Below are 15,162 nucleotides of genomic sequence, written 5' to 3'. Positions count from 1 at the left end.
TCTGTTTGTAAATATTTTTATCTTCACATGGTTAAATATGGCTAAAGCAGACATGGAAGAAACCAAACATGATTTTGTAGAAAATGAATGGCATATAAATTAATATCCATAATCAAATTTCAGCTGAATATTTATTGAAATTTCAGCTAAATATTTATTCAAATTTTGTTTAAAAATTTCTCCAAAGTTTTCTTAAAACAATTTCTCCAAACACTGCATTTTAAAAGAGCAGGTCAAAGATGATCATATGCATAAAGGTGTAAATGGCAAGCAGTGTGAGTGGTCATAATATTTGAATAAATAGGTCACGTTTAATGATTGATAGAATTTTGCTTTGTACAAATCGGTTTAGTATCTCAAATCATTGAATTTTTAAATGTTCTGAACTTCTGATATTTCTATAGTATGACTGTTATCATATTCTGTTAATATATGTGTAGGAAAATTGGAACAATAACACTGTAACATCTTTGTGGAAAGCTTGTTAACAGACCAGTGTTTAGCAATTTTATACCCTTTTAATATTTACTGGTACCCAAGTATTGAACATATTTACAGATTCAGGCCATCTTATTTACAGATGTTACTGTGTCAAGTTAACACGTTCCACTCTTGCTATATTTACGGATGGTACCCGTGGAAAAGAATGATAATATTGACAGGTGAAGGGCGATGTCCTGTGAAGGTTGTGTAATTCGGTACCATTACACACTGTGTGTCTATATTTATCATGTCAATGTTTCTAGCTCACCATGGATGGTGTTAACAAATGTTATGTTAGTTGATGATTCCACACTTCATTAACAAGTCAGCTCATTGTCACAGTCTATGTCTTACTCTCAATATAGTATTTAGTTTCAAATATCAATAAAATGATACTGGATCCAGGAAGTTTTATATATTACTCTATAAGCTTCTAATGACTAGTAGGGGGTCGCGGTGGCTAAGTGGGTAAGACGCTGGCTCGCTATCCTGGATGTCAGGTGTTCGATCTCTGTATTGGCCGACATAGTTCATCCAGATTTTCCTGCGTGGCTCCCCCTTGTCAGTGATGCAGGACGGAGGGCCTGACAGCGACAGCTGTCTAGTCATTTGGATGGGACAAAAAACCGAGGTCCCGTGTACACATTGGCATGCATGTAAAAGATCACTTGACAGTTGGAATTTGATGTAAGAGTAGGCCCCAGTGCCGCTGTCCAGGCAAAATTTCCCACATATCCCAGTTCAGAGCAGAACAGTAGGACATTATTAAACCCCATTTCATTTTATTTATAATGACTTGTAAACTATAACCAAATTACATAATTAGAAATACATGAAGTTTAAGAATATTTATCCCGTAGGCCTATATGGTAGGCTACATTTAGTGTTTCAAAGAATGTTGCTGATATGAGTCCTGTTTTTACTAAAAGTGTTACTTGTCTCAAATAACTGCATTTACCAAACATTCGAAATGTAGACGTTTTTTGGGAAATTGATATTTCCTACATCATATAATCCAGACAGGCTGTTTGTTCTATTCAACCTTCCTTACATGGCTTGTAGTCGTACTGTCCTTCATGGTTAACCCGTAATTTTCTAGTTCTACATGCATGTGCCATCATAAAGTTCTCTTTTCTATTTTATATTTAGTAAGAAACAACTAATATCCTATCACGACATAGGTGACAGAACTAATGTCACATGTATGCTCTCATAGCACGTCAGTTTCGTGGAGTCTTTGAAGGGAGATAATTCTACCTGGATTCTGGATGCAGACCACAAAACTTTTTCCCTATTGAATGTCAATGTCATTTTGCCTGGCTCGAAATTTTTACTGGGCAAATCTTGAAATGTCCTGCTCCAAGGCTTACATGAGGTTGAGCATGAAAAGTGTGACCCATTGATTACTAGTAACATACTAGTAAACATGTAATTATCTTCCCTCCATATTACTGTTATCCTTCCACCTCTAAATCATCAATATTAAAAAAAACGGACAGAAATTGTAAATTCTAACACTTTTGCTCTGTGCTAGACCAAAGAGTCAACAAACGTAGTTTTTATGATAATAATATAATAAATTATAGAAAGTCTATATTTTTTCCATATTACGGGAGATTATTGTTTTATTTTATGAAATCTTATTTATTGGAAAGGAGACTTTGTTATTCCTTTGAAGAAAAAGCAGTGGCAGTTTTAAAGAACAAAAACATGAACATAATTTTCAGATAACTGTGCATGAATGAATAGGGTATTGCATCAAGTTATTTCAAACTGTATCTGATCATATAAGGAACACATTGGAAGCATTTTTCTTATCCTGACGAGGATTCTTAATAACAAGTAGGCCTTATCCATTACAGATTTTGTATTCATATATGATATAATTTATACTTGTCTTAGGACCTGGAATATTAATGTTTTCGTTAAGTATTTATATTTTTTTTATTATGTTGAATTGTACATATAGAATTCATGTCTATTTTTTCTATCTGTGTTTTGTTGTGCAGTTACCCTTACCAACTGTATTTTATATTTTCAGAAAGACATTGAATCAGCAGAAAGAATGAGGGCAACTAGTGACCAAATGATATTAGACGATACATATGCTGTAGATTGTATACGACCTAAATGTATAGAACTACAGAGAATGTGTGAACAGTACAAAGAATGTATGCGCAAACGACAAGAAATTCTCAACAAATCACATGATTTGCATGACCGTCTGGATAAGGTATGCACAAAATGTTTTACTGGAAATGGAGAAGCTCTTTTCCAAAATTGCTCATAACCATGACCGATTATTGTTAAAGAGCACATCAAATGGCCATATGAAAAAGTTGCATGTACTTGTAGCCAGTGTTTATTATAAACACTTTAACCAATTGCACACCATTCTAATTAAAATTATTCGGTATATGAGGGTTTATGTGTCAGGCCCTCTAAAATACTTCTCAATTTTTCGATTACAGCCTTAATCCAATTGATTGGCGTGTGACGTCACAGGAACTACACATCGCATCACTGAATACACAAGCTGATGTGGATTGATGACGCGCTTCATAGTACTAATTATGACCTAGTCTAGCGGTGTTATAGATTATAACATTTTAGAGTAAATTTGCTAATGCCACATTATCTATGTTAGTCTTACAAAGACTTTGTAAATTATTCAAATCCTGATTTGTCAACTTAAAACCACAATGGTGATTTGAAATAAACATTGGTTATGATCTGCGGCATAACTTGATTGAATGTTTCGGAAGACTCAAACAGAAAACAAATTTTTTCGGCGTGGTTTCTTGTTGTCAGTAGTGCAGAACAGCTGTCTAGTCTTTTGGAGGGGACAAAAAACCCAGGCCCTGTGTATACATTGGCATGCACGTAAAAGATCCCTTGGCAGTTGAAATTCGAGTAGGCCCTATTGCTGCTGCCCTGGCAAAATTTCCCTCATAGCACACTGTATTTTGTATGCCCGTCTTCATTAGCCCAGTTGGAGCAGAACAGTGGGATGTTAAACCCCATTTCATTTCATTTAATTTCAGAAAACAAATTTACAGTTCTATTCCCACAATTCAATCGTTACCCTCCATTATTGACATCCTATCAATTAAGGTTAGCAGTTAGTCAACAAATAAAACAAAGCTTTGTTCTCTTTCATTAAGAACATCTTTCAAAAGAGGCAACAGATACCTTTGGTTTTCTTGTCGTCTACTTACATGTACAAAGATATCTTTATGATTTGTAAAATTTAAATTCAACCAAAATTATTCAAACACCATTATCTGGCCTATTTAACACGTAAATTCAAATTAATATAGAATGAATCACATATGGCATGGGAATTTATTTCACAAAGTTTGTTTTAAAAACATTGTGTCATTTTAGTAACGTTAAACCGTATTTAAATTCAGTTGTTAACGTGTTGTAAAGTGTATATAGTAACCACTGGCTATAAGTACAGTTGATGTGCTCTTAATTAGGCAAGCTTTCTTTAAAAATACTGTAAACAAGAGATAGAAATGATTTTGAATAAGAGAAGGTGTGAATTGCATTTATGATACAAGTATTCAGGATGGCAAGATACATTAAGGGGATAAATTAAGACACTGTTATCTCCCTCACCAAAATTTTGAACATATTGCCAGGATTGTGCTTAATTAGATTTGTTCAATTCAAAGTTAACCAGGTATTATTTGTTTTGATAATGAATATTAAAAATACATTGCACTTGTGTCAAGGGAGGTAACTCTGTTGCATTTTGGGGGTTATTTGGCCACAGATCACTAATTATTTCCACATTGACTTAAATGTTAATTCTTGTCTCTTAGACCGACTCTAACTTTTTCCCAAATTTTCGTTGGGTAGAATGCTTTCTGCCACAGATGGAGCAACATGTGGCAAACTCTTGCCCAAAAGCATGTATGAGGTTCACCATGAAAAACTTGAGATACACAAGCTAGAAGTAGAGACAAGTAAACATGCAATTTCCAGCCCTACATTTCAACGTAACCAACCTCACAACTCTTGTATCCTTCCGCCTCAAAATCATGAATATTCACCAAAACCTGGCAGAAAATGTATTTTCAAACCCTTTTTTTTCGATTCTACACCAAAAAGTCAACAAAAATCGCCATGCAAAAGGGGGAAAAAGGGAAAGGGAGAGAGAGACTAAAAATAACTTTGGCCCTTGTTTCGTGTGACGGCGTAGAAATATTTGGTGATCTGTATCCATTTTGTTGCTCCATTATATTTTACTACATTTACAGTGGCCTGCTTTATATTTATGATATTGAAGGGATACTTTTTAAAACTTTATGTAAACTTAATGCATTAGATAAAGTGAAGAAAACAATTAATTTCTCCTTTGTAGATGACTGTCAGTGAACCAAGGGAAACAACTCATTTCTGGTTATCATTTTTTTTTTTTTGAAGCCCAGCACAAATCATTGAGTGCTTTTTACATGCATTGATGCACAAATGATTATGACAATAATATGGCAATGATCCAAGTTTTATTTCTCATGCATCTTGACTGTTTTTATGATTTGTTTCTCAATTATACAGGCGAACAAATGGTGCACACGAGGGGTTGATCTGTTGGCAAGTCAACCATTAGAAAGTTGTCAAACGACCCATGGAGCAGAACGCTCTTTGCGAGATATAGAATCCTTCCTAGCAACAACACGTGAATTAAAACTAAATAATCCACGAGAATTTCGAGCCTTGTTTGAAGACATGATGACACCAGAAACTAGGGTTGGTATATTACGGCATTCATATTTTAAGAAATTAATGAGAAATTATAAACACAAGTCAATTGTCATTCTACGGCCATATTAAAAGAACTGAAAGTAACTAATATATCCATAATATATTTATTAATTGATATTAATTATCATGACATTTATAAAGCAATTATCTAGTTAATTAAGGCCTATTAGACGGATAAAAAAAGAAAATTGGGTGTGGTATGAGGGACATTTTGAACCACATACTCAAGGCATCTTTTACATGCATGCCAACATGTAAACGGAACCTCAGTTTTCCATCTATTCCAAATTACTGGACACATTTTCTTGCCAGCATCCCCCCACCCCTGCTTGCACCAAAAATGAGGGTAAACCAGGCTATGAAAACTTGAGAAACTTTCCTAGCCAATAATGAAATTGAATCTGATCGTTGTAGGATAAAATGCAATGATTTACACATTATAACATTTTCTAGCCCAACTGAGTGACGAGTTTTAAACAGAGTATAGATTTATGATTAATTAACAAATTAACAGTCTGTCTGCATTCCGGTAACAAACCATCATTGTGATAATGTGTTTTTAAACCAAATAGGGTAATCACTACACAAACATAGGTCAAGCTTCAGCAATTTTCCTGTATAAAATGCAGTCAAGTATTTTATGAGATTTATAGGAGATAATAAAGAACTGAATAATTAAACTTTTCATGTTTAATATTTGATTATACACAATATTACTATGTTATTATGAAATATGCTTCCGTGTTATTTCACACACTGGTAATACACTTATTACATAATATTATTTATTATTATTTTGTAAGTAGGTGCAACATTGTTACAACGGATACTGTGCGTTCATGATGTTGTATCAGTTATTATGAATTCTCGCACATAACTGAGGGTTAAGGGCAAAGATGGTCATTTTAATAATACAAAACAAATCAGTAACTCGGAAAACATCAAAATGACCAGAGCCCTTTGTTTGAATAATACACAAAATTCTCTCATATCACTAAATCAACATTAATTCAAACACAAGTAGAAATCGAGACTACAGAAAAATTATCCATACCAGACATCACTTGAAACTTTAAGTAAAACTTTGAACCAATTACTTTTATTGAAATCTAATGACCTTTGTGTAAATGACAGCCCATAATGAGAAATCTATACCCTGTATATATTATTTATACCACCAGTAAATTAATTATTGATCCCCAAAAGTTTGAATAAATTACCTATATAGCTAGGCTGCCTTATAAAAACTGTTATGAAATTATACCTACAAGTTATTTTATTTATTTTAGACAAGAATTGGTATAAAATTTTATAGCAGAATATAAATATTCTCTAATATTAAATACTCAAAATGAAAGTGTATCTAAAATATTTAAATAATCTTTGTAATATTTTGCCTCACATACAAGACTTTTCATACTGTACCAAAGAGTTGTCAATAGGTTTAATCGTAATTCTAGTAATTGTGTATGTGGGTATAACTGGATCTTTTATTGTACTTTTAGAATACGGTACAACAGGTTTTAAAACGAATGGATGATGTTCAAGGTATGTTTGCTAAGAGAAAAGAAAGTATACAGAAATTAACGCGACATCCCAATACACGTCCAGTACAACATGTCTACCCAGAACCAGCCCACAGTGACCATGGCAACTTTAACCAAGAATTTAAACGAAAGAGTGACACAAGACGTAGTAATACATCTTTAGATAAATCTTTACAGGTACATTAATGTTTATTTTATTTGTATGTTACAAGAATTACGGAAACAGTAAATAATTTAGTAACTCTGAATTTCAATAAGGTTTTTTCCTTAGGTCTAACCATACAATCCGAGCAAATTTGAAAAAAACATCTTGAAAACTCTGACCTGTAGAATATTTGTAAGATTTCGTTGAAATTTGGTGATATAACAAAGAGTTATATAATTACAGGTATGATTTCTATATTATTAAAATATTATATCTCTTGTGATGGTATAATAGTAAAATATATGTTTGCTGTTATAGATTCGAAATGATCACTTATCTACATACCCAGCTTCATCAGGTTATGGTAGTAAATCAAGTAGTATAGCTAGTAGCGGCTATGTAGATATGACAGATTCTAATACACAACGTAGTTCTCTGTCATCCATGTCAGGTTCTTCTTTACCTGAAATAGACTCATTACAGGCTAAACAAAGGTAAATTAACATTGTATTAAACTTTATTTGATCATAGAAGAATTTTTTTGTTAAAATGTAATTCAACAACAAAATTAAATCAAATGGTCAGAAACAAGGTAATAATATCTACTGGCAGTTGATAAAATATTAACTATGGTTAACCATATTAAATATTATGGAGTTTTGTTTGTCAATGATATAAACCTTAACCTGTCTGTTTTTAGGTGTGTTATGAATGAATTAATTGATACAGAACTTTCCTATGTTAGAGAATTAGAACAGATATTACAGGTAATGTTTTATTACTAATAATAAATCTACACAAAGCTTTCATCTTTTAATCAATGTTTGTTAAATCGATGTTTTTGAAGTAGACCTTAGTGGTGAAATAAAATGAAACAGGGTTTAGTGTCTTACACTTTTGCACCAACCACACCGAACAGCGGTGTTAAAGCCTACTTGGCACACTATTGTTTCTATCCTCATCAACTTCAATACCACAGAGATATAATACAGTAATTGCACCATTAATTTATTTATTATTGTCATTCAGGGTTACTATTTTGAAATGGATAAACGACATATGCAACATTTAGTTCCGCCCGATTTAGTTGGTAGACGACATGTACTTTTTGGTAATTTAGAAGAAATCTACAACTTTCACAGCAAGTAAGTCTTGTTTCAGTAATGTAGAATGATTTTAAGTGTTATACCCTAGCATATAAAAACCTGATTTTTTATGAAAACAATATGGTGTATATTTTCTTATTATAAACTAAAACTTTTTGCCACATCATTAATATTTATTATTGTTTAAACATTGGGGTTTCTTTTTGCAGTACATTTCTTCAGGAACTACAGAATTGTAGAGATATGCCAGCTAGAGTTGGAAAGTGCTTTGTAAATAGAGTAAGTATTTAATACATATTTCGGACAGTTTTAAAAATGTTTTACCTTTTTCTCTATCTAATCCTCCAGTTTCTTGAGACCTCCAAAATTTATAATGTGTAATGATATAATTTTAAATCAATGACAGTAGGCTTGCATAACTGTAATGAGTGCGTCGAAATTCAAAAAAGAAAAGCATCTTTGGATATAGTTAAAATCAATTAACTAATTACTTGGATTATACCATTTACAATGACAAGTTTTGCACAACTAACAATCATGCGATTTCGATATTAGAAAATAAATCCCTGTTTCAGTGAAATAATCAAGATCAGTAACCAGTTGTAGACCTTTTATCACAGGGCGTCCACTTCAAATTTTGACTGTCAGGCATTTATCTGCACTCTAAACAGTAAAATTTATTTTCATTTTTCAGAAATTAGAATTTCAGATTTATAGTACATACTGTCAAAATAAACCCAAGTCAGAAGCTTTGAGAGCTAAAATCGGTGATTCAAATTCTTGTTTTAAGGTATGTTAAGCTCTTTTTATATTATGGGTTTATAATATATAATATATTTCAATCTTTCTGTTTTTAATAAAATTTATATAGTTTTCACCTTTTATGTTATTTTTTTAGGAGTGTCAGAGAAAGTTAGGTCATAAATTACCATTAGGAGCTTATCTGTTGAAACCTGTACAGAGAATCACAAAATACCAGTTATTGTTAAAGGTATATACAAGAATTTACTAACAGTCTTTAACATTCTATTTACCTGAAAGTAAATGGAAATAAATGTATAAAATAATTGCAACCAAACTACCATGCCAGATGCAGAGTAAAAATAGTGAAGCACCCACAATTTTCATAGTAATACCTGACTACTCATAATCTACATTGTGATTAGGCTGGCTATTTTTCTCAACTATAAGAAAGGAGTTTATCTTATCAACACAATACTTCAGTCATTTTGATAATAGCATTTAATTTGGGGTTTTTTTCTGTGATCACAGTGCTTGGGAGGAGAAATTTGCCGGTTCACATCATTGCCACATATTATTTCTCAAATTCCAAATAACAAATCTTCTTTTACTTGCGCATTAATGAGTACCAGTACTTGGATGAACCTCTGTTTTCATCCCAACAACTAGGCAAGACATTACTTGTCTGCCCTGAATGTGCCACCCTATCAAGTGGGGACTAGGCTTGAGACCAGTGCCTTTACAGCTCAATTTTTGTAACCCCGGCAGCCATGCAAGTGATAGGCTTTCTGTACCCAAGTCCATCGTATTTCAATTAAAATATACATTGCATGTATGTTTTTCAGAATTAGAAAAGTGATGTGTTTTGAAATTGTCATGGTTACACTTTTTTTTTACTACGGTACTATTGGAATTAAAAATTTAGCGTGTTAAAATGAGTTATTTTTACCTTAGGAAATGTTACGGTTTACTGCCGAAAATCCAGTGTTAGAGAGTCAAATACAAGAAGCTTTAGATACTATGTTAAGTGTATTACGCTATCTTAATGATAGTATGCATCAGGTTTCTATTGTTGATTTTAATGTAAGTATCTATCTATTGTTATCTTTATGTAAATCATATTGTTTTTTTCATTCTGTTAGTCATCTTTCAATATTCTTTCTATTTATATCTACATGAAATCCTTGTTTGATAGTTAAATTACCATACATTATATTTAGGATTGATTTCATTATTAAATTTGGTGGGGTTTTTTAATATTAATTCAAAAAATTGTATCTCCCAGTTTATCAACAAGTTAACATACAAATTTAACATGAAACCTTTTTCTTCTCTACTAATACTGTACAGGTTTATTTGTGTTAGGTTTGATAAAAAAATTAATCTGACAAAGATGAGGGGGAGAGAGAGAAATGGGGTTTAACGTCCACTTGACACAAATCAAGTCATTTTGGGACTAACATATGGTTCAATTTTATTTCAACAATTCGCTTTCACGTAGGTTTTTTTAGCAGTGGCAGGATACCGGAGGACGTGGAGAAAACTCACGTGGTTAGACAGGCGACCCTACTCCTTGTCACGGGGGGTTGGATGGCTGAATGGTTAGCGTGCGCGCTCTGTATCATAAAGTCTGTCATTGAGTCGACTGGCGTGGTTTCGAATCCCCGGTTGTACGTGGCAAGGAGTAGGGTCGCCTGTCCAACCTCGTGGGTTTTCTCCGGGACCTCCGGTTTCCTCCCACTGCTAAAGACCCCTACGCGCACGCGAATTATGTAAATAAAATTAAACCATGTGTTAGTCCCGAAATGACCTAGTTTGTGTCGAGTGGACGTTAAACCCTATTCCTCTCTCTCTCTCACTCCTTGTCACATATGCCAGTAGACTCAATGACAGACCTTATGATATACAACGCGCAAAGATGAGACCCACAAGCAAGTGTAAAATAATGAATTTGTTTGAATACATCACAATGCCAAATGATCTGATAATAATTCTTAATTTAGATAAGCATAATGTATACCAGTATTTTATCTATAATTGGCACATTCGTGAGTCATGGTCATTTTGGCCAATGCAATTGGTCAATGGACCAATCTGGGGAAATCTTTTGATTAGTAAAATATCATTTGAAATGGTTATGTTTTGAATTATGTAAGTAATGTTTTTCTAGCTACTGGTGAAAGAAAACCTACGCGATATTAGTTGCACGACTGCTAGTGACATAAAAAAAAAAAAGCATGATGTGTATCCGTTTTGTTAGGATTGTAGGTTCGACTGGAAACATGTGAATTACCGGTACATTAATAACCTTCATATAATAGCTTTGTAGAATGCATGTGATATTTATGGAATAGCTGATTTTTTGTTTAAATCATTGAACTTTAGCTAATTCAATAAGAAATGATATTGCACCTAATTTAAAAGAGTGGACACAATATGCCGAGTTAAACGTGCAATAACATAATATATGTGATATTGGTTATTAAAAATGTGTTTGTTTGAAAAGCACCTGTGTGATGTTGCTGCAGCACACCTTAGGTTGTAATTTATTCACATTACATGTCACACATCAGTGGTTATAAATAGAAGTGAGGAACAGAAGATAGCTTGTGTATATGTCATCTGTTACTTTGTCACTTTGAATTTATTTAACTGGAACAGAGGTTGAGGGGCTGTTGAATATGTTGCTTGACATTGCATTATTCTTATATTTATCTACTTTTGAAATTCTTTTTTTTAATAAAAGTTTTATTTATGATAAATCTTAAAAAAAAATGTTCAAAAGAGTTATTTAAATCATTTAAACCAATAAAAATACCAGTATATTATCAAAAAGATGAAGTTAAGAAAATATTTTTAATTTTCTTTTTCTTCAGGAAAGTATGTCTGATCAAGGGCGTTTGTTGATGCATGCTAGTTTTAATGTTTGGACAGATCATAAGAAAGAGAAATTAAAAGATCTTAGGTTTAAAGCTATGCGACGTCATGTTTTCCTTTATGAAAAATCCATTTTATTCTGTAAAAAACGTGAAGAATCTCAGCATGATGGAGCTGTTTATAGTTTCAAGAAAAAAATCAAGGTTGGTATGACAATTCAAAGGTTTAAAGCTTCATGCATCATTTTTCACTATAGGAATCCCTTGCAAACTAAAACATGCTGATGATAGTGTTTACAAAGTTATGATAAATTAAAATTTCATCAATCTGTTTCTCACAAGTAACAAGGCTGTGCCATCTTTTATTGTGGCCTAGTTTGAATCCGATTGAATCCAAGCCAGGAGATTATTTAAACATGCATTATGCAAGAGCAAAATCTGCTTATTACAAGTCTTTCTTTAGGCCTGAAATGTTATCTAAATCATCAATTAGACATTAATTAACTTATTCAGACCATAATAAACTCTCGATGTCAAGGCTAGCCTTCGATGTTGGCTGGATTAGATTCCTATATGCTGCTTAACGGCCATTGATAATTAAATCAAAACAGTGGATAATCGAGACTATGCTGTTTATATTAATGATTTTAGTAATGATGACCGAGACTATGCAAAAATTTCACCTGCTTCGTTCTCGGCTCATAGTGGATCAATTTTACTGAAATTTTCAGCGAATTACCTTTACACTATCTTGTTTTTAACTATTATAGCGAGAACTGCCATCTCTTTATCTTATCTCCCATAATGTATCTTTAACGTTGGTATTTTGTTTTCTTAATTAAATGTTAAATAATCCCTCGGAGTACATATTATTTGGCGTGAATTAAGCCTTGAGATATTTGATTCATTAGCGAAAATGCAAATGATGCATCAAGTCTTTAATCTCTAATCTACATGATCCGTTTTTTGCTTTTGTATTCCATGAAATTTATTTATACTTTGTTAAATATATATATCTTATTACAGCTATCACAAGTTGGTTTAACAGAAACAGTAAAAGGTGATAAGAAGAAGTTTGAATTATGGTCACGAGGACGGGAAGAAGTCTATATCATTCAGGTACTTGGTATAACGTGATATCAGAATTATTTTGTCTCTATAATTTTATGGCCGAATGGTTAGCGTGTGCGCGTTGTATCATAAGGTCTGTCATTGAGTCAAGTGGCATGGTTACGATTCCCCGCTTGTACATGACAAGGATTAGGGTCGCCTGTCCAACCAAATTGGTTTTCTTCCGGTTCTCCGGTTTCCTCGCACTGCTATGTGCAAGTGAAATATTGAAATGAAATTGAACCATATGTTAGTCCCAAAATGACCTAGTTTGTGTCAAGTGCACCTTTAAACTCCATCATAGATTTTATATTTTGTGAAATTTTTTATGTCTTTAACAATAGTTTGAATATTGTTACATGGTAAATATTGTTTTATTTTAGGCTCCTACGCTAGAATCCAAAGAAATATGGATAAAGGAAATCAAGAAGGTTCTTCTTAATCAATTTGATCAGCTCAAAGGTAAGCAATTTCTTTACATCAAGGTAAAAGTAAAAGGTGACTCTTGAAAATGTTTTATTTTTCAATCTCTTGGCAGTTGGAATCTGAATAGTATGCAGCAGTGTGGTTGTCCAATCAAAATTCTCCACGATCACATTGCACACTGTAATCATAAAAATGAAAATGACCATATGATAGCTCCAAAATGACCAAAGTATTGTGTTGACAAGACTTTAATTAAGCCCCATTACATTCCATAGACTATTCAGTAATTTGTGTGCCAGAAGCCCATCTTTTCAAGTTATTAGATAACAACATCAAGTTTGATTTAAATTGACCAATAAGTCGTGTTTGCAATGTCGGCGACTGTTGATAAAACTGAGTTAAAGACTTGGCTACTTTAAGCAGACAATTCATCCACCTGGATTTTTCAGTTTTTTGCATTCTTGACCCCAAATGTACATTCAATTCTCTTGATATGCTTATGTTTGAAATATATTTATTTATTATTTAACTTTTACAGTTACGCCACATAATCAACATCGGTTATCTCAGGAAGATGTTGGTCGAGGACCTAAATATGATGCTCCTTCTTATGGGTAAGCTAAATATATAATGAACTGTGTTTACATGTTGGGGAGCCTTGGTGGCTAAGTGGATAAGGCGCTGGTTCACAAGCTTGGACTGAAGGTTGCTTTTTCGATCCCTGCATTTGCCGAGAAAGTTTATCAGGATTTTCCGACATGGTTTCTTCTTGTCAGTAGTGCAGTACAGAGGGTCTGACAAGAACAGCTGTCTAGTCATTCAGATAAGACAAAAAAAAACAAGGTCCCATCTATACATTGCCATGCACATAAAAGATCCCTTGGCATTTGGAATTCGATATAAGTGAAGGCCATAGTGCCACTGCCTGGACAAAATTTCCCTCATAGCACACTGTATAGCGGATGCCTTTCTTCATTAGCCCAGTCGGAGCAGAACAGTAGGACGTTTAACCCCATTTCATTTCATTTCATTTGTTTACATGTTATTTCTTAATTAGATCAGAAACAGTACCACAGAATTTCATTGATAAATAGATTTCTGTCTAATATTAAATTATTTAAGATGATCCAATGATTTGAAGTGATTGCCAATTCACAATAGAAAATATTTTCTATATATCTTAATTCCTCCAAAATTGGGTAACATAATTATTTGAATATTATGATGGTGGTCTTTTCTTCTTCTAGAAGGGGTTTTACATCCGCTTCCACCTAGGGTGATATTGCAGACAGAGATGACGGTCATATTATTTCAGATTTTATATAACAAGGAGTAGGGTCGCTTATCCAACCCAAACACCTCTACTCACAATTGTACCATATGTTAGTCCCAAAATTATCAAATTTGTGTCGAGTTGACGTTATACCCAATTTTCTCTCTATTTAAGGTTTGAAAGTTGGCGACATCATAATAATAACTCTACTACCTGCACAGTACCACAAGGTTTAGGTATGGTATCACCTATAGAATCACCAACTGGTCCACCATTAGAGTACCAGGATGATGATGGTTGGTCTAGTGGTGAATTCTCGGCTACAGACGAAGAAGAACCCGAGAGATATATTCCTAAAATAGAGGTCAGTAATAATTGATCATGGCTAGAAAAAAAGGGGAACTTTAACATGCTATACAGGACCTTCATTTTTCGTCCCATCAAGCTCTGTCATGTACCACTGTCAAGGAGAAACTAAACCATGAAAATTCTAGAAACTCTCTTTGCCAATACCAGGATCGAAACTGGGAACCCCAGCACCATACTCATAGAGCCACCAAAGGCTCTTAAAGAACTATAAAAGACAAATAACAATAAATTAGTGCTTCATGTAATAGTATTTTGTGATTGTGCTTTTGAGCTTGGAATTATAAATAGTGAAATGTTTTAAGATAAAAATGTC

The 15,162-nt window shown here is 33.2% G+C and overlaps 1 protein-coding gene across 3 annotated transcripts in view; it reads left to right on the top strand.

Moving 5' to 3' along the window:
• LOC126808775 (guanine nucleotide exchange factor DBS) overlaps positions 1-15,162 on the top strand; it is an 83,391-nt gene that overhangs the window by 61,996 nt on the left and 6,233 nt on the right. For all 3 annotated transcript variants that reach the window (XM_050533764.2, XM_050533754.2, XM_050533744.2), the window contains exons 10-24: positions 2,525-2,716; positions 5,050-5,241; positions 6,762-6,980; positions 7,267-7,442; positions 7,649-7,715; positions 7,978-8,093; positions 8,264-8,333; positions 8,749-8,844; positions 8,953-9,045; positions 9,750-9,878; positions 11,672-11,875; positions 12,698-12,790; positions 13,165-13,243; positions 13,746-13,821; positions 14,655-14,844. In XM_050533764.2, coding sequence (XP_050389721.2) covers positions 2,525-2,716; positions 5,050-5,241; positions 6,762-6,980; positions 7,267-7,442; positions 7,649-7,715; positions 7,978-8,093; positions 8,264-8,333; positions 8,749-8,844; positions 8,953-9,045; positions 9,750-9,878; positions 11,672-11,875; positions 12,698-12,790; positions 13,165-13,243; positions 13,746-13,821; positions 14,655-14,844 — 1,992 coding nt within the window. The remainder of the gene's footprint in view (positions 1-2,524; positions 2,717-5,049; positions 5,242-6,761; positions 6,981-7,266; positions 7,443-7,648; positions 7,716-7,977; positions 8,094-8,263; positions 8,334-8,748; positions 8,845-8,952; positions 9,046-9,749; positions 9,879-11,671; positions 11,876-12,697; positions 12,791-13,164; positions 13,244-13,745; positions 13,822-14,654; positions 14,845-15,162) is intronic.

Source organism: Patella vulgata, chromosome 1 (assembly GCF_932274485.2).
Source record: "Patella vulgata chromosome 1, xgPatVulg1.2, whole genome shotgun sequence".
In the NCBI taxonomy this organism is placed as follows: domain Eukaryota; kingdom Metazoa; phylum Mollusca; class Gastropoda; family Patellidae; genus Patella; species Patella vulgata.
This window is presented reverse-complemented; position numbering and strand designations above follow the sequence as displayed.